Source organism: Zingiber officinale, chromosome 5A (assembly GCF_018446385.1).
Source record: "Zingiber officinale cultivar Zhangliang chromosome 5A, Zo_v1.1, whole genome shotgun sequence".
In the NCBI taxonomy this organism is placed as follows: Eukaryota; Viridiplantae; Streptophyta; class Magnoliopsida; order Zingiberales; family Zingiberaceae; genus Zingiber; species Zingiber officinale.
Window position 1 is genome coordinate 141,846,597 of NC_055994.1, and position 27,963 is coordinate 141,874,559.

Genomic DNA, 27,963 nt, shown 5'->3' on the forward strand with positions numbered 1-27,963 from the left:
TATATAGATAGAGGGAGCCCATTTTACTCGGACTCTTAAGTACAAGTGTTTAACAAAGATGTGGATATACGTATACACATGGACAATGGCTGAAGTCCACTAAAAATTTCATTCTAAAAAATTTTATACATGATCAACAAAGGCCGGCCTTAGGTGTTCATAGTGTCAATGTTCAAATGTCCGTATTTGACACAATATAGAAAGAGTAGATGAAGAGTACAAGCATCAAGGGAAGGAAGACTGATTAGGGAAAATAACTCTCTTCCATGTTGGGGTTACAAGGTTGCAAACATAGTCCCATATTGAAAACACATGGAAACGATCATGGGTTTATAAGAGAAAGATAACTCCATTGGCATGAGGCCTTTTGGGTATAGCCCAAGAGCAAAACCATGAGGGCTTAGGCCCAAAGTGGACAATATCATACCATTGTGGAGATATCTATATTCTTTTCGATCCTACAATTGGTATCAGAGCCCGGACTGCCAGAAGGTTTAACCGCCGACTGTGCACAAGAGCTATGGTCTGATTGAACCATGTGAGTACAATATTGACCTCGAACAAAGAAAGTGGTGGCTCCTATGTTCGGATCAAGAGGACCAGACACCAGGCAGGAAGTCCTAGTTGCGGCTAGGCAAGGAAGTCCTAGTAGGTCGGGTGGACCGAGGGGCAGGAAGTCCTAGTAGGTCGGGTAGACCGAGGGGCAGGAAGACCTGGTGGGTCAAGGATCGGACGTGGGAAGCCCATGGTCCTTTGTTTGAGGGGGGGATTGTTGGGGTTGCAAGGTTGCAAACATAGTCCCATATTGAAAACACATGGAAAAGATCATGGGTTTATAAGAGAAAGATAACTCCATTGGCATGAGGCCTTTTGGGTAGAGCCCAAGAGCAAAACCATGAGGGCTTAGGCCCAAAGTGGACAATATCATACCATTGTGGAGATATCTATATTCTTTTCGATCCTACATTCCACACATACAAATTATAGTCCAAATTCATATCCATAAAAGGCTTTTAGTTATAACATAAATATAAACTTACTACATTAATGATTAAGTAGATAGGGATAATGAATAGCAAGAGTAATATTTGTAGAGACAAAGTACCAATAATAATAGTTTGGTTGTTCTGGCATTGTTTAAAGGCATCGAAAGACACACTAGTCTTATCAAATCATAAATAAATCGATCATAAGGATGATAGCAAAACACAACATTTCCTAGACATGTTCAGTCTTACTCTGCTTTGTTAAGAACACACCATCAGTCTTTACATGCAAAAGATACGTGCATGACAATTGATGCTCTCCTAGCACCTATAGAATAAAAAGGTTCATCAACAATCATGGCATTACAATGACAAGTGACCACTCACAAATTTAGGATATATTGAATTAATCAGAAAAACTAAAAGTAAATACAACCTTATGCAGTTCAATAAGATTGTTCCTTGATATAATAATTCTCCGGTCCTCTTCAATCTTTTTGTTAAATATTCTAAGTTGTTCGTCTTCCTGCAAGCAAAAGAACTGAATCATATTTCTGCAAGACAAATGGTTGAAAGTATGCTTATACATATAGCCATGATGTCATATACATGGTGCCAGCTTTATCACCAATGTGGCATCCCATCAGATGTCTCTAAATGGAAGGGAAATGTACACACGACCAGCATCCCTTTCAATTTTCAATCATTGCCCAAATAAGGAAATTCCCCGTCATAAAAAATGGAGAGATAAGATCAATGCAGCTACCATACAATTAATAACATGGGTTTGCTATTATTTTAATCACATAAAATTGCATTGGCTTGTATTGCATTAGCACAGATCACTCTATCTTATATCAAATTCTTACAGGCAATCAGAATAATTAACAACAATCATAAAATTATAGGTATGAATTCTCATGTAAAACATAATTAGCTGGACTTTAACTATTTTAAATATACACTACATATCTCGTCGGCTAACTCTTTTCTTAGAAATACTAGCATGTAGTGTATTATTTTTTTGAAATAAAAGACAGCATAAGTACAACAAAAAGCTACAAACCTCAGGTGGATGGATGTATAGAGTATTAGTAAATAGTCTGTATATGTCTTTTTCATTCAATGATTTGCTGACTCCCAATCCCTCAGCTACCCGCTTCAATGTAAGGGGCTGCAAAAAGAATAGTCCATCACAATTGTTAGGAATAACCAAACAAATTGTATTTAACAAGAACATGAGACATTCTTTAATTGAGCAAATATTCAACTAAAAGAATAGCTATAGCATAGTCGCAATTGTCTCCATGTTGCCAATTGTAGGAATCATTAAATCACAGATTGCAAAATCAAAACCATCATAGGTATCACATTGCAACAAATAAATATGAACCTGAACCACCAACAGGCAAGAAGGATTAGAGATATTGGAGTCAGCTAAAAAGTAATTTAAATACAAAAGGTATTAAAAGAGAAAGGCAACATGATAAACATATTAAAAAATAGATCATAAATATTTTCCTTATTTACATTTTCCTAAATCTTCATAGTACCATTCTCATTAAATTTATTTCAACACAATTGCTAATATCATTAACTCCAAATCAATGCAAACTACTAAGACCATCAAGAGGTGATATAAAAGAAAATGAAAATCAATATTTGCACGATTGCTTAAATGCATTCTTCGAATTATATTTTATTTCTCATTACAAAAAACCCATTCAATATGGTATTTATGTATTCATATATACCCATACTCTGTAATCAACGCTAGTAATTAACCGTCACATACTTCTGATTTATTCATGTTAAAACGTTGAGTATTTTTAAATTATTTCTGCATTTTTAAGATTGTATATACAATTAAATTTAATTCTGAATTTCTTACAATGTCTAGATGTGTTATATAAAATAACTATTAATATAGTGATTATATGTTCTTTCAGTTATTTCTAAAATATTGATTTTCAAATACATTTGGAAATTTTAACAATAATGTCAAATATCAATACAAAGGATAATGGCCTCAGACAGTCCGGTGCACGAAGCTCCCATCATGCGAGGTGTCGGGGAAGGATCCATTGTATGCAGTTTTACCCTATTTTTTACAAGAGGTTGTTCCAGGATTCGAACCCGTGACCTTTTTAATCATATAGCAATAACTTTACCGTTGCACCAAGACTCCCCTTCAGCTTCAAAACATATCAAGCTTCAAAAACTCGAGCCATATCGGAGTTTAGAATTTTGATTGGAACGATATTGTTTCAATAGTGTGCATCGAGATAAAAACCTTGCAACAATCAAACTTGGGCAGATGAGCTTTTGTCCTTTCTGTCTTTCCTTTCCTATCCAAGTATACAAAGGAGTCAAAAACTCATACTAATTCCTTCATATTTTTTCCTTCCAAATAAACATATTATAGTACCCCTTCCTCACCTCTTCCCCTCCACCTTGCACTCCTTTCCTCCCCTTCCTTGCCCTTTCCTTTCTTCCAAGTAGACAAACATAAGGGTATCATAGCATGTATGCAATTAAATAACATATTATGTATACTAATTGGTGAGGCATATTTACCATTTAACCATGAAATTGATTACTATCCACCTATCTTTTTTCTTTCAAGACAAAAATGCTGTTATATATATATATATATATCAAACATCCCTACTCCCTGCCAAATTCATCAATACCTGCACCTATTAACCCTACTAGCAATGGAGCTACTTCCACCCTATCTAGATAAAAGTCTTCCCTTTAACAACAAATACTTGTTTTCAGACTCTGACCACATTCCTCAGATTCCTCTTGAATATACTTTCTCCCTCCTCTCTTTTTCCATCTCATAATTTTGTCAAGCAACAAATCGTATCAACACCACACCTTATCATCTCAGCTCTGCCAGTACCATGTTGCCATGGGTGACAGTACAAGGCCATTTCAGTGTAGTACAAACTTCAGTTGACCAATGAAACCAAAGTTTCACCAATGCCAACCTAAACTGCACGAGACTTGAAAGCCTAAGTAGCATTACATCTTTAGTGTATAAAACTACGCTAATTTGAAGAACTTGATCGTTGGAAATCATAAACAAATATATTATTGCATTTGTCCTTAACTCTTTAACCTAACTGATGTGGGATTCTCTAAAAAAATTCTTGTGGCTCCACTTTTGGCATGTCTGCAATTCTAACAAATTATTTCTAGAGCTATTTTTGCAGTTCTGCTAATTTTAAAATATCTGAACTGTAATACATTCTGTGATGACATGGGCAACAAGAATCATCAAGCTTTACAAGTGACAAACAAACTCAGCAAGGTTGGGGTAATTAATGTACATAATTGACGAACCTGCAGATCAAAGTTAGACTTCAACAATGTCCCTACTCAAATAAGAAAGTTTTAACTTCAAACATACACAATATAAGCAAGTAAAAGTTGAACAATTACCAGCTGAGCAACATTGTCTGCAGAAGTTTCTAAGCATATCAATATTCACAATAACCAAAGACATAATCATTATAATAAATTGCAGAAGCAAATGCTCTCTTAATGTGCACAACTCGATGAATATACCAGATTTTCCTTCTCCTTAAACCCTGATTCCATTATGTTTTGACCACAGATGAAAACAACAGGACCTGGAATTACTTGAAGCATTTCTTCCACCTTCTTGATAAACTCTTTTCGGTTAGACTTAGGAACTGCCCGTGACAACCACGGGGAACAGTCTGGAAAGTAAAGAATAATTGGTTGTAGAGATGGCAAAATCTGCAAACAAATATAGTCAATCACAAGATGTTAATAGCTGGTAAAATACTTTATCAAGCATATAGTGGCCACAATGGTACCATGAGCTATAAATTAAATCCAATTAATCAAAATTAAACCACGACAGCCAAAAAAGGCATGCATGTGCTGTAAACAGACACAATGAAGACAGATTAACTAAAATGTTTTAACCAACAATAACACACCTCACAAAGTGACTCCATAGCTATGTACCAGTCTGCTGCCTGAGCATCAAGGTCGTGCACAAGATCCTGAACTGAAAAGGAACAGAAAAAAGGGGTGCTTTACTTGGTTGATATTAAGGTGCATTAACTATTAATGCATGCAACCAAAGGAGCAAACTGCATAATGCCAAATGCATTTGGAAGTGCCACAAGTTACATGGCAATGCTTTGGCAGCCCTGATATGCAACTTGTTAAACAAAAAAATTCCAAATTAGTTTGTCTCAGCAATCTTATTCTCTAGCTCAGGACTCTTAATATCTGAATAGCACTTAAATAAGCTTTGGTGGATCACCTTGGTGGTATACAAGCTAAGATAAAAGAATTAACACAGGATTAAAATTCATAAACTGATCTTGGCACACCATGTAGTGTACCAAAGCGTGCTGAATGATCGTACTGTTATGTCCGGATGCTAAAACTCCACCATTGAATGATATATTAAACCTTGCTACTCCACATCATCTTTCTCAATATACCTCGTCTTTCTTTGTCAATTAACTTTGTTTCCTACCTTTCTACTTTGGATTAACAATCAAACCCTACAAATGTCACAAAAGATCTTTCTAATTCAAGATGGCAACATGCTAATGTTGTTCAGATGACAATGTTGCATTCTGATGACACTTGGGAGTTGGTTCTTATTCCAACTAACAAATTCACAATTGGATGAAAGTGGGTATTCTTTGAGAAAACTTCTTCTAAACAAATTGTGGATCAACTGAAGCTCAATTGGTAAAGGATATGCTCAAATTTATGGAGTTAACATATGCCGAAGATTGCTTCAATCGAAGGGGAACCTTGGCACAACGGTAAATTTGTTGTCGTGTGACCTAGAGGTCACATGTTCGAGTCTTGGAAACAACCTCTTGCAAAATAGGGTAACTTAGTGCACCAGGCTGCGCTTATACCTAAGATTGTTTCAGTGTGATTCTTCCTCTCTTTGGCAGCCATATTCTGACGGCCACCTCACCAACTAAATATCAAAAATGATTTCCTTGCTTTGTGATCCTGACATGCAACTCATTCAAACTCCCAGTTGATCAAGCATTTACTACACATATGAGATCTCATCCTTGAGGCTACTAGGTCACCTAAGGCTGCTAGACAGAGCTGGCAAAATGGTTTTCATCGGATGACAGAGTCGCCTAGGCTTATGATTTCTTCCGAAATCCTTAGTCCCCGAGTGCCATGGGCCCGGACAGTGTGGAAGCCTTATGTTTAGCCAAGTCATGCAATTAAATTCTGGATGCTAGTACAGCAAAGGAGGCACCCTACCAAAGACCGAACCTATGGCAGAGGATTTGAGGTTAGTTGTATATGTGTCTAGAGATGTCTGATCCGTGTCTTTGGATGGTATTACGAAGGAACGGGATGGTGATAAAAGCTCGTCATTTAGCTGTCGTTGCTGATACATTAAATCGTAGATTTTTTGGTGAGGGTCGATTAGATGTAGAAAGGATAATCAAGAGCATGCAGATACATGTATACAGGTCTTTAGGTATCTATTTAGATTTGATACTACATCCAACATGAATAGACCCTAAAATCTCATTTTGTACATTTTGAATACATGATATATCACTTTTAGTTATCCAAAAAACAAAGAATGATTTCCTTTATAGAGTATTAAAAGAAAGGTATACATATAGCAACATCCTAGTCCTGGATATATTGTTCAATGGATAGTCATATGCGAAAACTGAAAAGTCTCTTTATGGGAGGAAATGGGAGGAAGTAACTGCCTAGCATAATGTTTAGTGAGTTCAGCTTCACAGTTCATCAATCCGGAGCACAAGTCACTTGATATTTCACCATACTTCTCTTTCTAGATAACATATCCTCTTTATTGTTTTTGTGGATAATATCATTATTGCTCGGTCACCATACAAGAATCATAAAGCTAAAAGTACAGCCTCATCAGCACTTCAAAACTTTTTGTACACATTAGTTGCTGTAGAAATAGGAGATTTAGTTTCTGTATTTAGAAAAGATTAAGATTTATTTATTTTTGGTAGTACAGAATTTAGGAAATTACAATTAACTATTTGATGGTCTTCCTAATTTGTAAATATTCAGTTTCCTAGTTTAGTAACTATATATATATATATATATATATATATATATATAATAATAATAATAATATAATAATTACTACGAAGAGGCTTTAGAATTCTCCAAACAATTTGCTAAGACATCAAAAACAGGCTATTGTAAACTTGAAGTAGTAGGAACAGGTGACCAAGTTCTTATTCAACAAAATAACACCATATTAGCCTTACTTACATCCCTACATCACAGACTCACAATAATAGATAACAAACTACTACAATTAGAAGCTCAAATTAAAAATACACCTAAGACTACATATTTATACCAAAGTATCAACACTATAACAAAAGATTTAAGTAAACTCTCCACAGGAGCCATAATCTCTCGAAAGAAACCAGAAAAATATAAATTTTTAACCTACAATGAGTCAAACACAATCTAGAACACACTCTTTTTCAGGTGTCTGACAAACAATAAGAGGACAAATGGAAACCAATACAAATTCCTGGTTAGATAATATCATAACGCAAGGGAGAAATAGTACCTCAACAAGTACACATCAATTAGAAGACTTAATAGATGTAGAAAGTAATATGGTTACTTTCTCAGACAAACAATTAACGACATTAAATCCAAAATGATTACATAACCAAGGATTATTAAACTTCTCAACAGCACTTTATAGGCATCATAGGACACAACCACTACATTTACCAGATGGAAGAGAGAAACACTTGACTCTCATGACCACAGAATCAGCAAAAGCACTATCACAGAGAAGGCATAACTATATCCATCTAGGACTATTATTGGTAATAGGACTTAGAGGACTAACAAGAAAAAGGATAGGGGCTAAAGTATTCTTAGTCCTCTATGATTCTCATTTTTCAAAAACAGAACAGGCAAATATTGGCCTTATAGAAGTATATATGAATAACAATCTTGGAATAACATATTTCTATCCGAATTTTAATATGACTATAGAAGATTTTATTAAACATATCAAAATAAACATTCAGGCAAAAGGATATGGAAATTTTTTAAGAAACAACATACAAATAGATATAATCTTTTTGGAAAAAATAATGACACAAATTAATAATAGTTACAAAGTCCAAATCAATTCTATCATAAAAGCCTTAACATCAAAAGGGATATCCTTTTTGGAACCAAAGGATTTCTCTTCTGAAAGCCTAGCAGGACTAGATTGGGATCTAAATCTAGATCTCAATACACAACAAAGAACGCTAAGAACAAATGAATCTATTATGTACAAAAATAGATATGGAAAAACAATAGTCAGATTTAATGACTATCAATCCTCTACTTCTCACGAGGAAAAAAAAGGAGAAAACTTTAATTTAATGAACATTAAAAGTCTACCCGATGAAACCTATAATAAAAAATTTCAAGGTTTTTATGATGACTTAGACGAATACATGTATACCCCAACCGGATTAACATCCTATAAAAATACAGAAGAACTGTTAGAATTTAAACACAACGAAAAAATATTGCATAGATTAGAATGGGATTGGGAGCTATAATTTGATGATGATCAGAATATAATAGCTAGAAAACAACTCCCACTTATAAATCTTAAGAATCCAGCAGAATCAACAGGGACATCCAGACCATCTGGACCAATACCCTTAAATATACCTCCATTAGCCACACATTATCCTGAAAGTTCCATGGGAACAAGGGACTATGACCAAGGGCATCCCCCTAGAACTAGGATTGCTCCATACACCAACAATAATCCATTACTTAGAACAATAGGAAAAAGAAGACCACCAAAAATTACTTACTTTGGAAAAAACTCTGTACTTATAAAATATAACAGAATGTGATGATCCCCAAATGTATGACACATATCTAGAACAATGGATTGTCTCGGTCCAAAGGGACTATCAAGCTAAAAATGAACTTGACATTGAATCAGGCGAAGCTATGATGCGGATAGGAGAAAATTACTTAGGAGATGTAGCAAGAGCAGCATGGGAAGCATATAAACAAAAATTTCCAGAAGATATTGCTAGAATAGCAGCTCAAGGAAATAATATCCTAAATTTTTGTTATACTATACACCGCCTGTTAACAGTTAAAGATGCTAACACAGGCCTAGACCTAAGACAGAGAAGCAATGAGAGACTTAGAGCAATTACAGCTTCTAAGTTAGAACTGGATCAAATCATTTTGTAATGATATTTTGGCCCTAACAGCAATCTCAGGAAATTATTGTAACCATGAATTAGGAGAAAGATTGTTTAGTAAATTACCAGGGGATTTAGGCAAAGAAATCCATAAAGCATGGCGGACATGAAAGTACCCCCACAATACGATAACATAGGAAAAACAATACAACACATTATACCAGTATTCAAAGAAAAATGTACATATATACAAATACAAAAACAACTCAAAGAAAAATATACATATATACAACACATTCTAGCCAAATTTATACTCCACAGCAATATGGAGTCATTCCTCATAAACAAAATAAAAGAAAAGGAAAACAACCCCCTAGACCTATTATACAAACACGAGATAGGGGAAAACCAAAGAAAACATATTTTGTTCGAAAAAGTAATAAAAGGAAACCTTACTTAAACAAAGACAAACATGTAAGAAAATATAAACCTAAGAAAACATATGCAAACACCATTACATGTTTCACCTGCCACGAAGCAGGACATCTTTCTTCAGCCTGTCCTACAAAGAAAAACCTTTACACAAGAGAAGCCCAATTAATAAACAGTACAAACATGGATTTAGTAGAAATCCAACCAGACGTTTCAGACACATCTTCAATATACTCAATAGTATCCATTGACGACATAGAAGAAGTCTCATCTTCCTCAAACTATACATTAATAAATTCCTTCTTACAGCCACCAAGACAAATTGATAAATATAATTTCCCGATAGATATATTACAAGAAGATTTAAATGACTTAGAAGAACAATGGGAAGATATATATCAACCATTTGATATGATGCTACGACGGGTATTATCACCTACTTTGGATACATAGCCCGACTGTCCACATCAGTGGACTTTAAAATCAGGAACCACTAATGTACCTTGTTCTCTGTGGTTATTATCCTTCTATAGACAAAAGAGGAAGGTGTACCTTCGGTAAACAACAATGTTGTACACTTTGCCTAGAGCAAAATTTTGGTACTTCTATACCAACATCTATAAGTTCAGGTCCCAAGAAACCTACTTCTTGAGACAAGAATCGCAGTATTAGAAACTAGACTTAACAACGAAATCAAATTAATTAGGTCAAAGGCCCAGCCATATAAGATGCACCAAGTAGATAAAGGTAAAGAAATAGTCGTCACAGAACCTCAACAAAACTTAGACGTGTTTGCAATACCGGTCGCACCATGGACATCCGCATCCGCTGTTTGGCTAATATCCATAGTCATGAATTTACTCTTCATGCCTTTTTGGATGGTGGAGCTACAAACTCCACAATTGACGAAAAAACTCTTCTAGCAGTCTTGCCCTCTACATTCATCAAGACTGCTACTCATCCAATGGTGACTACTCAGTTTGATGGCCAAACCCTAACTAGTACAAAGTTTTTACAAATATACACCTCCGCTTTTATAATAACTGTGACACTTTTAGTCCACCCCTATCCCTATCCAAACTCTGGATAATACCTTTACTACACTCAGATATCCACTTAATACTTGGACTCAATTTTCTAGTCCAACCCGACCATGCCCTCCTATTGACCAAAGATTATGCTCTTTTCCTCTCCACTCCTATTGTATCTCCTATTGTCACCCCTCAAACTGTTCCTGCCTTATCAACATTACCTCCACCTAAAGTAGTACCTCCAAAAATACATAGTCAAACAAATTGTCATTGCAAAAGCCAAAATACTTGTAAAGGCTCCTGCCTAATATACCAACAACCCATTTATAACTTAGCTTTCCAAGAATTTCAAGAAGATAACCTTTTTGATAACTTATTAGATGAGGATCTTTTCAATTATCTAGAAATACCAAAAGACTTTTTAGCACAAAAAAACATTACTTCAGTTTATCTCAAAACAAGAAAATCTAGAAGATATAATTTCTAGGCTAGAAAAGCTAGCAATTATAGGAGACAACCCCACTAGGTATTGGGATAGAGATAAGACATACTGTCACTTATCAATAATAAACTCAGACTTAACCATAAAAGCACAAGAATTGCAATATACAAACGGAGAAGCTAAAGAATGTAAAACCCACATTCAACAACTATTAAAAATTGGAGGTATCCAACGTTCTACCTCTAGACATAGGAGCCTTGCTTTTATAGTAAACAAAGGAGCTGGACAAAAATGAGGGCAATCCAGAATGTTCTTTAACTACAAACGACTTAATGATAACTGTCAAGAAGATGGTTATAAAATCCCAGACAAAGATCAACTATTAAATAAAATATAAGGCTCAAAGTAGTATTCTAAGTTTGATATGAAATCTGGATTCTGGCAAATAAAAATGCATCCAGACTCGGTAGAATAGACAACCTTCTCCTGTCTTGAAGGGCATTTTGAATGGCTAGTAATGTCTTCTGGTTTAAAAGTAGCACCACAAATATTCCAAAGAAAAATGGATAATATATTTACAAATTTATCCAACTGTACATGTGTATATATAGATGATATCTTAGTATTTTATAAAACAAAAGAAGAACATTATGCACATTTACATCTTCCTTTTAACTTATTTGAAACTCACGGATTAATTATCTCTAGAAGTAAAATGAAACTAGCGGCAAACCATATTGAATTCTTAGAAGCCGAAATTGGACAAGGGAAGATATCTCTACAACCACATTTACATCCGTGAGTTTCAAATAAGTTAAAAGGAAGATGTAAATGTGCATAATGTTCTTCTTTTGTTTTATAAAATACTAAGATATCATCTATATATACACATGTACAGTTGGATAAATTTGTAAATATATTATCCATTTTTCTTTGGAATATTTGTGGTACTACTTTTAAACCAGAAGACATTACTAGCCATTCAAAATGCCCTTCAAGACAGGAGAAGGTTGTCTATTGTACCGAGTCTGGATGCATTTTTACTTGCCAGAATCCAGATTTCATATCAAACTTAGAATACTACTTTGAGCCTTGTATTTTATTTAATAGTTGATCTTTGTCTGGGATTTTATAACCATCTTCTTGACAGTTATCATTAAGCCGTTTGTAGTTAAAGAACATTCTGGATTGCCCTCATTTTTGTTCAGCTCTTTTGTTTACTATAAAAGCAAGGCTCCTATGTCTAGAGGTAGAACGTTGGATACCTCCAATTTTTAATAGTTGTTGAATGTGGGTTTTACATTCTTTAGCTTCTCCGTTTGTATATTGCAATTCTTGTGCTTTTATGGTTAAGTTTGGGTTTATTATTGATAAGTGACAGTATGTCTTATCTCTATCCCAATACTAGCTTTTCTAGCCTAGAAATTATATCTTCTAGATTTTCTTGTTTTGAGATAAACTGAAGTAATGTTTTTTGTGCTAAAAAGTCTTTTGGTATTTCTAGAGAATTGAAAAGATCCTCATCTAATAAGTTATCAAAAAGGTTATCTTCTTGAAATTCTTGGAAAGCTAAGTTATAAATGGGTTGTTGGTATATTAGGCAGGAGCCTTTACAAGTATTTTGGCTTTTGCAATGACAATTATACTTTGGAGGTACCTCTACTTTTGTATTGATAGCTGAATAGTCAGAGACAATAGGAGATACAATAGGAGTGGAGAGGAAAAGAGCATAATCTTTGGTCAATAGGAGGGCACGGTCGGGTTGGACTAGAAAATTGAGTCCAAGTATTAAGTGGATATCTGAGTGTAGTAAAGGTATCATACAGAGTTTGGATAGGGATAGGGGTGGACTAAAAGTGTGACAGTTATTATAAAAGCGGAGGTGTATATTTGTAAAAACTTTGTACTAGTTAGGGTTTGGCCATCAAACTGAGTAGTCACCATTGGATGAGTAGTAGTCTTGATGAATATAGAGGGCAGGACTGCTAGAAGAGTATTTTCGTCAATTGTGGAGTTTGTAGCTCCACCATCCAAAAAGGCATGAAGAGTAAATTCATGACCATGGATATTAGCCAAACAGCAGACGCGGATGTCCATGGTGCAACCGGTATTGCAAAACGGGGTGTTTTAATAAATACCATGTCTTAGTTTTGTTGAGGTTCTGTGACGACTATTTCTTTACCTTTATCTACTTGGTGCATCTTATGTGGTTGGGCCTTTGGCCTAATTAATTTGACTTCATCTTCTAGGTTGTTAAGTCTAGTTTCTAATACTGCGATTCTTGTCTCAAGAAGTAGGTTTCTTAGGGTCCTGAACTTATAGATGTTGGTATAGAAGTACCGAAATTTTGCTCTAGGCAAAGTGTACAACATTGTTGTTTACAGAAGGTACACCTTCCTCTTTTGTCTATAGAAGGATAATAACCACAGAGAAAACAAGGTACATTAGTGGTTCCTGATTTTAAAGTCCACTGATATGTATCCAAAGTAGGTGATAATACCCGTCGTAGCATCATATCAAATGGTTGATATATACCTTCCCATTGTTCTTCTAAGTCATTTAAATCTTCTTGTAATATATCTATCGGGAAATTATATTTATCAATTTGTCTTGGTGGCTGTAAGAAGGAATTTATTAATGTATAGTCTGAGGAAGATGAGACTTCTTCTATGTTGTCAATGGATATTATTGAGTATATTGAAGATGTGTCTGAAACGTCTGGTTGGATTTCTACTAAATCCATGTTTGTACTATTTATTAATTGGGCTTCTCTTGTGTAAAGGTTTTTCTTTGTAGGATAGGCTGAAGAAAGATGTCCTGCTTCGTGGCAGGCGAAACATGTAATGGTGTTTGCATATGTTTTCTTAGGTTTATATTTTCTTACATGTTTGTCTTTGTTTAAGTAAGATTTCCTTTCATTACTTTTTCGAACAAAATATGTTTTATTTGGTTTTCCCCTATGTTGTGTTTGTATAATAGGTCTAGGGGGTTATTTTCCTTTTCTTTTATTTTGTTTATGAGGAATGGCTCCATATTGCTGTGGAGTGTAAATTTGGCTACAAAAACCATAATGTTGGTTTTTAAGTTATTTTTGTATTTATATATATGTACATTTTTCTTTCAATACTGCTATAATGTGTTGTATTCTTATTCCTATGTTATCGTATTGTGGGGGTACTTTCATGTCTGCCCATGCTTTATGGATTTCTTTTCCTAAATCCCCTGGTAATTTACTAAACGATCTTTCTCCTAATTCAAGGTTACAATAATTTCCTGAGATTACTGTTAGGGCCAAAAAAATCATTACAAAATGATTTGATCCAGTTCTAACTTAGAAGTTGTAATTGCTCTAAATCTCTCATTGCTTCTCTGTCTTAGGTCTAGGCCTGTGTTAGCATCTTTAGCTGTTAACAGACGGTGTATAGTATAACAAAAATTTAGGATATTATTTCCTTGAGCTGCTATTCTAGCAATATCTTCTGGAAATTTTTGTTTATATGCTTCCCATGCTGCTCTTGCTACATCTCCTAAGTAATTTTCTCCTATCCGCATCATAGCTTCGCCTGATTCAATGTCAAGTTCATTTTTGGCTTGATAGTCCCTTTGGACTGAGACAATCCATTGTTCAAGATATGTGTCATACATTTGGGGATCATCACATTTTGCTATATTTAATAGTACAGAGTTTTTTCCACAGTAAGTAATTTCTGATGATCTTCTTTTTCCTATTGTTCTAAGTAATGGATTATTGTTGGTGTATGGAGCAATCCTAGTTCTAGGGGGATGCCCTTGGTCATAGTCCCTTGTTCCCATAAAACTTTCAGGATAATGTGTGGCTAATGGAGGTATATTTAAGGGTATTGGTCCAGATGGTCTGGATGTCCCTGTTGATTCTGCTGGATTCATAAGATTTATTTGTGGGAGTTGTTTTCTAGCAATTATATTTTGTTCATAATCAAAATATAGCTCCCAATCCCATTCTAATCTATGCAATATTTTTTCGTTGTGTTCAAATTCTAACAGTTCATCTGTATTTTTATAGGATGTTAATCCGGTTGGGGTATACATAGTATTCGTTTAAGTCATCGTAAAAACCTTAACATCAAAAGGGATATCCTTTTTGGAACCAAAGGATTTCTCTTCTGAAAGCCTAGCAGGACTAGATTGGGATCTAAATCTAGATCTCAATACACAACAAAGAACGCTAAGACCAAATGAATCTATTATGTACAAAAATAGATATGGAAAAACAATAGTCAGATTTAATGACTATCAATCCTCTACTTCTCACGAGGAAAAAAAAGGAGAAAACTTTAATTTAATGAACATTAAAAGTCTACCCGTATATATAGTAAGATCATCAATTTCTTCCTAGTATCAGAGTAAGAATTCCTCGTTCGTTTTTTTTCTGGGCAAATTTTTTGTACCTTTTGTTTTCTGGCAGCATGGCGTCTCCCTCGACTTTTTCGGAAGTGACTTCCAAATCAGAGTCCACTACTGTGGTTTCCACCATTCTCGATTTTTCTCTACACGTTACCAATCACAAACTGAATGGCCAAAACTTTCTATAATGGTCCCTGTCTGTGTTCATGTGTGGCAGAGGCAAGGATGGACATCTCACCAGTGAAATCGTTACTCCATAAGCCATCCAAAATTTCGCTCATGGAAAACTAATGATCATCTAGTGATGTCGTGGTTAATAAACTCTATGACCACTAAAGTTGGAGAGAATTATCTGCTTCATAAAACAGCCAAGGAGATATGGGGCGTTGCCCGTGAGACTTATTCCAGCACAAAGAATACCTCAAAATTATTTGAAGTTGAGACACGGCTATACAATCTAAAGCAAGGAGACCTAAATGTGACACAGTACTTTAACATGCTTGCTCGCTGGTGGCTGCAATTGGATTTGTATGAGACACATCTGTGAAAGTGTGCTAATGATTCATCCATCTATCGGCAAATTGTTGAATAAAAACAAACTATAAGGTTTCTTCTTTGCCTGAACAGAGTCTTAGATGAAGTGAGGGGGAGAGTTATGGGGATGAAACCTTAATGATTCAGGAAGCTTTTGCAGAGGTTCAAAGGGAGGAAAGCAGGAAGAAATTAATGTTGCCCGAAGCCACGATCACCCCTGCAGTTGAAGGTTCAACCCTATTTACTCATAGCCCTTCACAGAACAATAGGGCTGGAAAAGGTTGTCCATGGTGTGATTATTGCAAAAAACTTGGACACGTTAAGGCAACTTGTTGGAAATTGCATGGAAGACCCACTGATTGGAAGTCCTTCAATAGTCAGGACAGAGATTCCCATGTCAATGCTACTACATCAACAGAAACGAGTGCAGAAAATATTCCGTTTACAAGGGAGCAAATTGAAGCACTATAAAAGATGTTTAGTCAGACTCCTAGTTCCAACCAAAAATATGCTTCTCCGGTCAAGCAACATATTAGCTTTTTTGCACAACAAGGTACTCTGTCTCCTGTTTTTTGTGTTCGAACTGATCAACCAAGGATGTGGATTGTTGATTCAGGAGGCTCAGACCATATGACGGGAGATTCTAGCATTCTCGCAAACTTTCAAACTTGTTCTAGTCACTTAGGAGTAAAAATAGGAGTAAAAATTGCAGATGACACAATTTCTTCAGCTGCAAGAACAGGATCTATACATATTACAGAAGACTTACATCTTTCATCTGTTGTTTTTGTTCCAAAGTTGAATTGCAATTTACTTTCTATCAGTCAGATCACTCGGGATCTCAATTGCTTCACTAAGTTTCATTCCAATTCTTGTGTTTTTCAGACTGGATTCAGGGAAGGTGATTGGCAGTGCTAATATGCATGGAGGACTTCATTTGCTCCAACAAAGAACCTCCCAAGAAGACAAGTTTATCAATCAAGTTCTGATTCCGAGTCAAAGTCCAAAGTCTGTCTGTTCCCAATTCTAAGTTTGTCACAGTAGAGAGTCAAGCCATGTTGTGGCACTATCACCTTGGTCATCCAAACTTTGCTTATATTGTTCCCTCATTTGTTCATCAATAAGGATTTCAGTTATTATCAGTGTGATATTTGTCAATTAGCAAAGCATACACGACATGTATACTAAAGTTTACCATACAAACCGTCACATCCATTTTCAGTCATTCACAGTTATATTTGGGGGTCATCACATGTGAAAAAATATCAATGAGGTTGGTGGTTTGTAACATTTATCGATGATCACACAAGAACCACATGGACATTTCTCACAAAGAAAAATCTTAAACGGCCACAATTTTTCAATCCTTTCATACCATAATTTCAACCAAGTTTAGAAGTCAAATCCAAGTTCTCAAAACTAATAACACAAAGGACTATTTCAACTCCATTCTCCGTCCTTGTCAAAACATGGAATTGTTCATATAAGTTCTTGTGTAGGCACTCCACAACAAAACGGAGTGGCTGAACAGAAAATAGGCACTTGCTTGAAGTCACCTGTGCTAATATGTTCACTAATAATGTTCCTAAACATTTTGGAGGGAGGCTATACTTATAGCCACATATCTCATCAACCGGATGTCAAGTCGTGTTTTAATATTCAAAATACCTCATCATGTTCTCACCACAACACATCCTCAAATTCTTGCTTTCACCTCTGATCTTCCTCTTCGAATCTTTGGGTGCACCGCCTTCGTCCATATTCATCATAGTCATCATACCAAACTCAATCCAAAATCACTCAAGTGTATCTTTTTAGGGTACTCTTCTCATCAAAAAGGTTATAAATGTTATTACCAAGAAAGTCTACAATTCCATGGATGTTCCTTCTTCAAGAGTCAATCCTACTTTTCCAAAACCGACATTCAAGGGAAGAATAGTTCCAAAGAATATCAAATTTGGGATCTACTTGAAGATACTGAATCGGTTTTTGTTCCATTCGATTAGCCTTTAAGTTCCAGTACTACACCTGATTCCAGTACTACTCCTGTCCTTACACCTCTTCAAACCATCCCTGACAGAAGCCCAAAATCCGTTGCAACTTGATACCAATAACACTGAGCTTCGTGTCTACAGAAGGAGAACAACCAAGCAAATTGGAGAACTTATGCAAACTCAGTACTCTCAAACACAAGAACCAAATCCCACTGTATCTGACACGATGGTATGGATTCCTCTCTTCATTATACTCCTGCTATAATTGATGATTCAGATTTACCCATTGTTCATAGGAAAGGAATATGTGGATGCACTGAACATCCAATTCATAGATATGTTGCATATGAAAAGTTGTCTCCATCTTACAAGGCATTTGTCACAAATCTGCACAGTTTTAAAGTGCCCCTATCTATTCAGGAGGTTCTCATAAGACCAGAATGGAAGAAAGCGGTAGAAGAAGAGGTTCGGGCATTAGAAAAAACAACACCTGGGTCTTGACAACATTACCACTTGGGAAAAAATCAGGTTGGATGTAAGTGGATTTTTACTGTCAAGTACAAAGCTGATGGGAGTATAGACAAGTTCAAGGCAAGACTTGTAGCTAAGGGATCACTCAATCCTACAGAATTGACTATCAAGAGACCTTCGCAATAGTGGCCAAACTAAACACAGTTCGAGTGTTAACTGTCCTTAGCAGTAAATCAAGATTGGCCATTATATCAACTTGATGTCAAAAACACATTCTCGAATGGAAATCTCGAAGAGGAAGTCTACATGATCATACCTACTAGAAAATAGGTGAAACCGAAACTTGGTGTGCAAATTAAGTCATTGTATGACTTAAAGCAGTCTCCTCGCATATGGTTTGAGAGATTTGTTAAGACTTTGACAGCCAATGGGTATTCACAGTATCAGGCAGATCACACGTTGTTTGTTAAAGGTTAATAGGGGGGGAAATGGCAATTCTTATAGTCTATGTGGATGATATCATTCTTACTGGAGATGATTCAGAGGAAATTCTTGTGCTGAAAAAATTGCTGGCAACCGAATTCGAAATCAAAGACCTCGGGACACTGAGAAACTTTCTCAGAATAGAGGTGGCTCAATCAAAGGAGGGTATTATTATATCACAAAGGAAGTATATACTAGACTTGTTGAATGAAACCGGCCTTCTTGACTACAAACCTGCTGATACACCTATGGATTCTACAAAGAAACTAAATCGAAGTGAAGAAGGCAAGCCAGTTGACAAGGGTAGGTATCAAAGGCTGATTGGAAAGCTCATTTACCTATTACACACTCGACCTGACATTGCTTATTCGGTGAGTGTAGTCCGCCAACATATGAATAATCCAACTAAGGATCATTTAGATGCAGTGTGACCAGAATTTTGAGATACTTGAAGATGACTCCTGGTCATGGATTACTCTTCAGAAAGAGTAGAAGTCATGTAGTTGAGATTTACACAGATGCAAGTTGGGCAGGAGAACAGACTGATAGAAGGTCAACTACGGGTTACTACTCCTATGTTTGGGGGAATCTTGTCACGTGGAGAAGCAAGAAACAAGCTGTGGTTTCTTGCAGTAGAGCAAAATCGGAATATCGAGCTCTTGGTATATGCGAAGGAATGTGGTTACAAAGATTGCTAAGGGAACTTAATATTAAAGTTCAAGCCCTGGCGGAGATGTTTACTAGCAGCCAGGTAGCCATCAGTATAGCTAAAAACCCAGTGCATCATGATAGGACGAAACATATCAAGATTGATCGTCATTTTATCTCAAAAATGGTCAACATTGGAATCATTCAACTTAGCTACATTCCTACAAGACAGCAGATTGTTGATGTCCTCGCCAAGGCACTTCCAAGAGTCAGTTTCAATGAGTTGAATTCCAAGCTTGGTTTGTATAACATATACAACTCAGTTTGAAGGGGAGTGTAGAAATAGGAGATTTAATTTCTGTATTTAGAAAATATTAAGATTTATTTATCTTTGGTAGTATTGAATTTAGGAAATTACAATCAACTAATTGATTGTCTTCCTAATTTGTAGATATTTAGTTTCCCAGTTTAGTAGATGTATATATTTACTCTCTCTCTATATATATATAGGATGTAAATTTTTTCCTTGGAGGATGAGAAAATAAGGAAGATCATCAATTTCTTCGGTTGCTCACTCAAGGGGAGAGATTAATCTCACACAGACATGTATTTGACATGCTTAAGGAAGTCGGTATACAAGAAGCTAAGCCACTTGATGCTTAGATGGATTCTAATATCACATTGATACCAAGACAAGGGAAAGTTATTATTTAACACATTGAACTATCAAAGGCTAGTTGGAGAGTTAAAGTATCTCATTGTTACATCAAACATGACAATGAATTTTCTACGAGTGTGGTTAGTTAACTTTTACAACTTCATGGCATGATTCCTCGGACTAGGATGTAGATTTGAGAATCCTATGATATATGAAAAGTGTTCAGTTGAAAGCTCTTATATATCAAGGTTATGGCCATTCCAAAATGTAGACTATATGATCATGATTGGACAGACTCCCATGGATAGGTGATCTACATGAATAATCCGAGAAAAACCAAGAGGCAAAATAGTGTCCAAGTCAATTGCAAATGCAGAAGAATATAGGTTAATGCAAGGTTTAATATTTCGATCCATTCTGGAGTTTCAGTCCAAGACAGGAATGATACGGTTTGGCTACCGTATCGTGCCCATACAATTTTGTTATTTTTTAAAATTTTAAATATAAGCATATATTAATTTATTAATATTTGATTATTAAATAGGGTCACTATTGATATTATATTTTAAGGTGTTGAGTTCATATTCCAATATTTTCTTATAATATAATGTTGATTAAATTTTTACCAAATTTATTTTAAAAAATAAATAATTCTTAAAATTCAAAATTAAATTTAAAATTATAAAATCATTTGAAAAACTTAAAGATAATTTTAAAATTATTTGAAGGTCTTAAATTATTTTTTGAATGCATTTGTAAATTTTTAATTTTTTAAGCTTTATTTGAAATGTTTAAGAATTATATTTTGAAGAAAAAAATAAAATATTTTAAATTTACATTAGAATTTCAATATATATTAAAAAATTAATTATTTTATAAAAAAATTAATTTTTAAAATTATTTAAATCATTATTAATAAAAATTATAACTATTATATATATCAATTTATTTATAATAAAAAATACATATTTAAAAAATAAAAAATTTAACTCAAAAAAATCGCAGTTGTCGCACCCACTCGAAGGTCGGCACAAGGTCATGACACCATCCATGATCTTGCGAGGTCGCAACCGCCTTGTGGTCGCGGTGTTGGTGCTAGTCCTGCGTCAAAATGGTAAATATCTCCCATTTCGGACAGCACGGCTCGGTATTTCAAACCTTAGGTAGTTGGGTTAATGGCTCTTGCTCCATGCAAGCTTAATCTGCTTCGAGCAATTGATAGCTAAGTTGAGACATACTCCAACCGAGCCAATAAAATTATTCGATGATAGTCAAATTATCATGCATATTGCTATAAATATTCAAACATAGTATTCGTGAGAGACTAAACAAATATAGATGATTGTCATTTTGTCAAGAAAAAGGGTTAATTCAAGGAGACATCACTTATTAATAAGCTTCAAAGGTCAATTGGGAGATCCATTAACTAAGCAAATCCCAACATGGTCCTAAAGTTGGTATAACAAGCTTAGCCTTTTCAATATGTTTAAACCATTTTCAAGAAAATATTAAGGCATGTTTCCTATAAAGTAAGGAACCTTGGGCAGAGATAGATTTCCCAACAACATTTTCCCCCACAGTATTGATTTTGTTGAGTCAAGAGGAGAAAACTCATTTTTCACATGCAATTAATCTAAAATCCCACCTTACGAAATTCAAAATTATTTCATAAAATTATTTTGGATTTTTTTTATTTTTAATTGTTAAAAATTTAAGCTTCTCTCCTTTCCCTCTAACCCCCTATTTACTTGGTGGTGCCTAAACAAAGGATGGATTACATATCCCTTCTTCTGTTTACCCATTATAAAATAATAGATGGACAAATTTACATATCCTTTTCTCTTGTTTACCTATTGTAAAATAATGGGCGAACGGATTAACAAATCCATTCGTGGATCATTTTTTGAGTATTTTTTGTCCACCCAAATCGAATAGAACAATATTTCCTTCCATTCGTCTTGAATCTCTCCCACATGTTGGAGGCAGCTAGTAGAGAGATAGCTCTCAGCCAAGAGAGGCCTTGCTCATGGCCTCAAGACAGATAGCTCTTGGCCAAGGGAGGCCTTGCTCACGGCCTCAAGTCCGATTGTGAAGCTGTGAGAGGTTGTGCTCACAATCGCGAAGCCGCGAGGCCTTGCTTGCATCCATGAGACCAAGGACGTCGTGGGTGGCCAAGGAGTCACGAGCAGCTACATGCCTCCCTCGTAGCTCCAAAGGCCGCGAGGCCTCGCTCACAGCTGTGGAGCCACTAGTGGGCACACAGGCAACCGCAAGGCTACGAGCCTCCCTCGCGGCCATGAGGTTCCTTGAATTCATTTTTTTTTTTCCCTTTTTTCTTCCCCTCTCCTTTCCTTCGTCTTTCCCTTCTTTTCCTTTTCTTTTCCCTAAAGATCTTTTTCAAACTTGATTTCCTTTCCTTCTTCAATCCACCCCTCGAAGTAAATAGAGCGTAAGGGAAGGATTAGACAAAATATATTTTTCAATTCTTTTCTTATATTTTTTTTTTACCTCTCTTCACATTTCACAATTATTTTCTTATAAATTTCACCTCTCTTTTCCTTTCCCTATCTGTTGCATTTCTTTGCTAGGAACATAGCCTTACTCAGCAAAATGTAGGAACCTAGTAGTAAAAATGCATGTAAATTTAAAATCACATTCAAGGTACTTCAGATGGTAGAGGGGACTACCTAAGGAATAATGCCAATAATTTCCCCATCTTAACAATAATAAATTTGTAAAAAAATAAAAAACATGATAATCTACTTAGACACATTGTTTGAATTAACTGCTCTATTGGTCCTTATTTCATTTGATTGTAATTTAACTCCTTAATTAGCCTCAAACTAATCAAGTCTGTTCTAAAGGACAATGAGTTGTGAGGTTTGTCTGAAGAGGGCAATTCATATTGGCAGATTCAGGGCCAGGTGGCGTTAAACTTTAGCATGGTGCATCCACAAGTGGCAGTATACCAATCCGACCATGACAGGTTCACTGTCAGACCAATATTTATAATTTGATACATCTCCCATACAGGGCATCAACACTCAAAAATGGGCATCCCTACAAGTTTTTTAATTGTTCATTGTGCATTATTTCATTTGAGTGTAACCACTAAGGCTCAAACTATTTTAATTTTTAACTATTGCAGGTTATTGCACGTGGAATTTGGATATTTTGTCTCTAAAATCATTCAAGTATTTTGGTCCAATTAATGGATAAAAAATTTGAAAAAATATCAAAAAATGCAAGCTTATACACAATGCAAGAACAATTGATAATCATCACTAAGCAGAGTAGCAGACTTTATGTTGAAGACATGAAGTGGAATAAAACATACTGTTAATCCAATAAATAGATGGTTTTGCATCTTCTTCCTTAGCAACATAAACATTTAGTTCCTCCACTTTGCTTTCAGCATTGTCAAAAATAACAGCCACCTGGTCACCATTGATCTCATACACTTCTCCACGTTTTCCAGTGGATAGAGACCTGCAAAATAAAGTGGTTAAAGATGAAATCTTGGGGACCTAAACTAAAATCCTAATGTACAAAAAAAAAATGAAATGTCAAAAGACAAATATCAAAAAACCTAAAATCAAATTGCAGGATACAAAATTGTTGAATATAGAATAAACCAAAGAATCAATCCTAATAGGCATTTACTACTTGAATGTCAAGATGCTGCTTTTAAATAAAGAAAACCATTTATCCAATTTTGCTGGATGAATAACATAGCCTCACTTAAAAATAAAAACACTACAAAAAATTATATCACCTCAAATTTTTAGTAAACAGCAATAAATTAATATTCAATTCATTTGCTAATAGTTGCTACTCCATCTGCATTGGCAACTAAGCATTGATAATCACATATAACAGCAACAATTAAGCATTGATTAGCAATTAATAGTTGCTACTCATATTAGCATATATGCCAAATTCTTAAGATAAAAATTAAATAACAAATGTACATTAATATAGCTTGTCTAATAATCACCCAATGAATAAACAAACAGCATGAATCACAATGTACAAACCAAAAAAGAAAAAGGACCAAGTAATTGCACATGTTCAGAAACAAAAATGAGGAATCTCAGATCAAGCAAGATCTTCTAAAGATGAAAATTTTAGAAAAAGGAGTTCAACAATAGCCTGTCATAATATAAATCTTTAGGTTTACAATTTGCATGAGGATACAAAATAAGCTGCAAGGGAATGGAGGAATGACAGAGAAGTTTCTGGTGTTGTTTAGTTACTTTGGACAATAGAAAGATCAAAGGAATGTGTGTATAAAAAAATGGTGTTTGCACTTGCAGTACCTTGCTTACCATATCACTTGTATCCAAAAATAGAAATAACAAAAGATGCCAAATAAAAAAGACAAATGACCTATACTGTGTAGTAAAGACAGTGTACTGCATATACAAGATCTATTGCCTGAAAAGGCAGTCCAACCAACAGTCATCTCTCAAAGTAGTGAATCTTGATTGCATTGCTAGGTCCATTACAAAATTTTAGACCTTTGAAAATAAGTTTACTAGAATACCTTGATATCCTACCTAATCAATCATTTTCGACTTTAAAACCTTCCTCCCACACCATGTCAATTCTCCATTGCACCACAAGATCTTTGATTGTTGCAACCCTTGCTAGTTGTGGCAAACTATGCAACATTAGCATAAGTACCACTGTGGTGAGCTCCCTCACAAGAGCTTTGTTAGTTGTGGCTAGATATGTAGGGCCATGTGAGTAGTGCAACATAGAATGAGCTCTGCCATATCATTCTGAACTATGCAGCATCAGTGAAAACTGTAACACAGTAACTCTATGCTATATGGTGAGATCAAGAACAAGTTCTAGATGTGGAAACAGAAGACCTGCGTCTTTACAGTAACAAAGATGGCACATTAAGTTGTTCCATTTGTTTTCACCCACTTTTCAGAAGAAAACTTCCAATGGAAAACTAGTCCAAATTTCCTTTCCTTTCTTTCGACATTTTTTCATCTAGAAAGAAAATAAGATACTTTTCTACTTTGATTTTATCTCCCCCAATTTCTAGAGAAGTAAATACCATGTCAATTCCATTTAATCCACTCACCCTCAACTCCTTAATTGATTCAATAATTTGACAATAGAATCTATCAATCACTTTCAACATGTCAAAAGCAACAACACGTCACACTACAAGTCACAATGATTAAAATAGTTGGTGCAAGTCATTGAGATGGACATCAGATTGGTATTTTAAACACTGTGGGATAGCAGGGCTTTGAAAAGTTGCCTAGGTAAGGCACTTACCTAATACATTGTTAAAGGCAAGTGAGGGACTTCCAGTTGAAGTATTTGTGCCTTAGCTCACAAAGAAGATCAGACAACAATTAATACCTTGCAACTTAAAATCAGAATCTTTTATAGGTAGAAACATTTAACTGTTACAAAAATAATAATAATAATAATAATAATAATAGTGATAGAAATCAACAAAAAAAAAAGGTAAAACATAACAAACAAACAATCCATTAATGGTTCCACTGTATTGAACATCATGTCATTAACTACTGTTAAGAATCATGCTTGTAAGATTCTTAACAATATATTATTTGTCAGAGCATGAGGCAGTTCCCAACCTTGTCTTCATACATACTTAGGTACCACATTGGTAAGTTTTAAAAACAGAAGAAAAAAATTTGAGACTTTAAGGCCAAAAGCTACTATCCATTGTTTTAGGGGATCCCAGATCAATATGGATTTCATTCCAAACAAGGACAAGAATCCTATGTCTATAAGTATGTCTTTTAGGGAATCTCCAGCCAATGTAGAGTCCATTCCAGAGTAGCCTATATATATAAGAACCTCATAAGCATCAAAAAGTGGTGCAGTTACCACAAAATCCAGTGAAATATTGCCAATTGATTCAGGACATACTATATGTAGTGTTAAACAAAACTATCAGTCGTTCAAGAACTATCTGATATGAGATCGTATCATGTATAGTGAACAGTAGGTTCCTAATTCATGTTGGTTGTCTATGAGATATTGCTAATGCAATGTTTAAAATGAGGAAGAAAAAGAAATATACCGTGTTTGGGTTGAGCACTTACAAGTTAAAAATATCAGTTTCCAACTACGCCACTCAAATTTAGGTAGGTGTGTCCAACAAGGATATGAATCTTTGGACAATTGATTTTCTCAAAGTGAGATGAAGGCGTGGTTCTGCTGAAAAGAGACCAAATTTAGGACACAGGTAGACACATTCTTCAATGCTGGAGGCCCAAAACTCTTCTAATTTATTATTAGCCCATCTACTTCACCAAAAGAGAGCTTGATTCCAAACTCCCTCACCTTTTTTGAACTGTGATCCAAATCGGCCTGCAATGTTCCAGCCCTCCCAACCACTGTGAACAACTATCCAGATCCTAACACATTCTAGCCAACCATGCCTTTGGCTATCCAAATCCTCCTACATGACTCAGCAACATCTACAACCAGGTGCACTACTCGCTTATCCCTTCTTCCACTGCGATACCACGGAGGTAACTCGAAGTATCAACAACAAAGGTAACTAGCAAGGCTTCTCATTCACTTGTTCCTCTTTTCTTCCTTCTCCGCTTTTTCTACTTCCCCATTTCTTCCCCTCCAATCCTCAGATTGTTTCTTTGCTCATTAACAAGTTTGGTTTGTCAAACTAGTATTTTCTACCTTTCCTTGTGTCATGATGGCACGGGTATGAGAGAGGGAATTGTCAAATTCAAGCATCAAAGGCTTCCAAAAAACTAATTAATCACTATTATGATCATCATCAAGTTGTGTCTATTCCAAGTATTTAGGATCAGCAACATGGATCCAATCTCTCCCTTCATCTCTATGCAAGGTAATATCACTCATAGTAGTAATATCAAGCTCTACATAATTTGCTTTGAGATACTATTTTTTATTTATTATTTTTCTAGTAAACATACATGTTCATCTTAACATTCTCATCTTTGATATATTAATTTTTGTACGAGTTATTTCCTAACAGCTCAATACTCTAAACCATGAAGCATAGAGAGATATAGAACTTACTTATAGCTCAATACTCTAAACCATGAAGAATAGAGAAATATAAAAGTGACTTACAGATTCTTCCTTGATAGTTCTTGGCCTATGGGGCATATAATGACCATATATGACTTCAAAAGTGATACTGCATTTTAATGGTCCGCTCTTCATTTCAAATCCTATTTTTAAATGATGAATTTATGATAAATTATGGAAACTATTTGGCAGCATAAGAATAACGAATGACCAAGAAGAATTGATGGTTTAATTGAGGACAAGGATAATAGATAAAAGGAAGATATTTAGCATTCTACCATGAACAATTCATGGAAAACTACAATGAGGCAGCAGTCATGGCATAGTTGTATAAATATGACTATTACAGGGTTCACCTAGACGAAGTCCAGTAGTTAACCTAAGCTATATGGGAAAGACTTACCCACTGACGTGCCACTAAGAAAAGTAAAGACATTTGTTGAGCCATCAGAAGTTGGTACATCCCCCAGTAACACCCTGTGACCAAATATATTGCTAGGATTAGAATCTTAGAAAGATGTAGCTCGTTGAGGTGGGATGAATATTTAAAAGGTTGGAAGAAAACAATATGATTTAGGAAATAAAAGAGGTTAAATGATCTG

At 35.2% G+C, this 27,963-nt stretch overlaps 1 protein-coding gene across 13 annotated transcripts in view; it reads right to left on the minus strand.

Moving 5' to 3' along the window:
* Positions 1 to 27,963, minus strand: part of LOC121982163 (spastin-like) — a 46,876-nt gene that overhangs the window by 10,540 nt on the left and 8,373 nt on the right. For all 13 annotated transcript variants that reach the window (XR_006112016.1, XR_006112017.1, XM_042535101.1 and 10 more), the window contains 6 exons: positions 23,622 to 23,773; positions 4,964 to 5,034; positions 4,563 to 4,757; positions 2,053 to 2,160; positions 1,423 to 1,512; positions 1,239 to 1,314 (listed from right to left, as the gene is read on the minus strand). Coding sequence is in view for 11 of the 13 variants with exons in the window: in XM_042535101.1 (XP_042391035.1) it covers positions 1,239 to 1,314; positions 1,423 to 1,512; positions 2,053 to 2,160; positions 4,563 to 4,757; positions 4,964 to 5,034; positions 23,622 to 23,773 (692 nt within the window). In the remaining 2 variants the exon portion in view is untranslated. The remainder of the gene's footprint in view (positions 1 to 1,238; positions 1,315 to 1,422; positions 1,513 to 2,052; positions 2,161 to 4,562; positions 4,758 to 4,963; positions 5,035 to 23,621; positions 23,774 to 27,963) is intronic.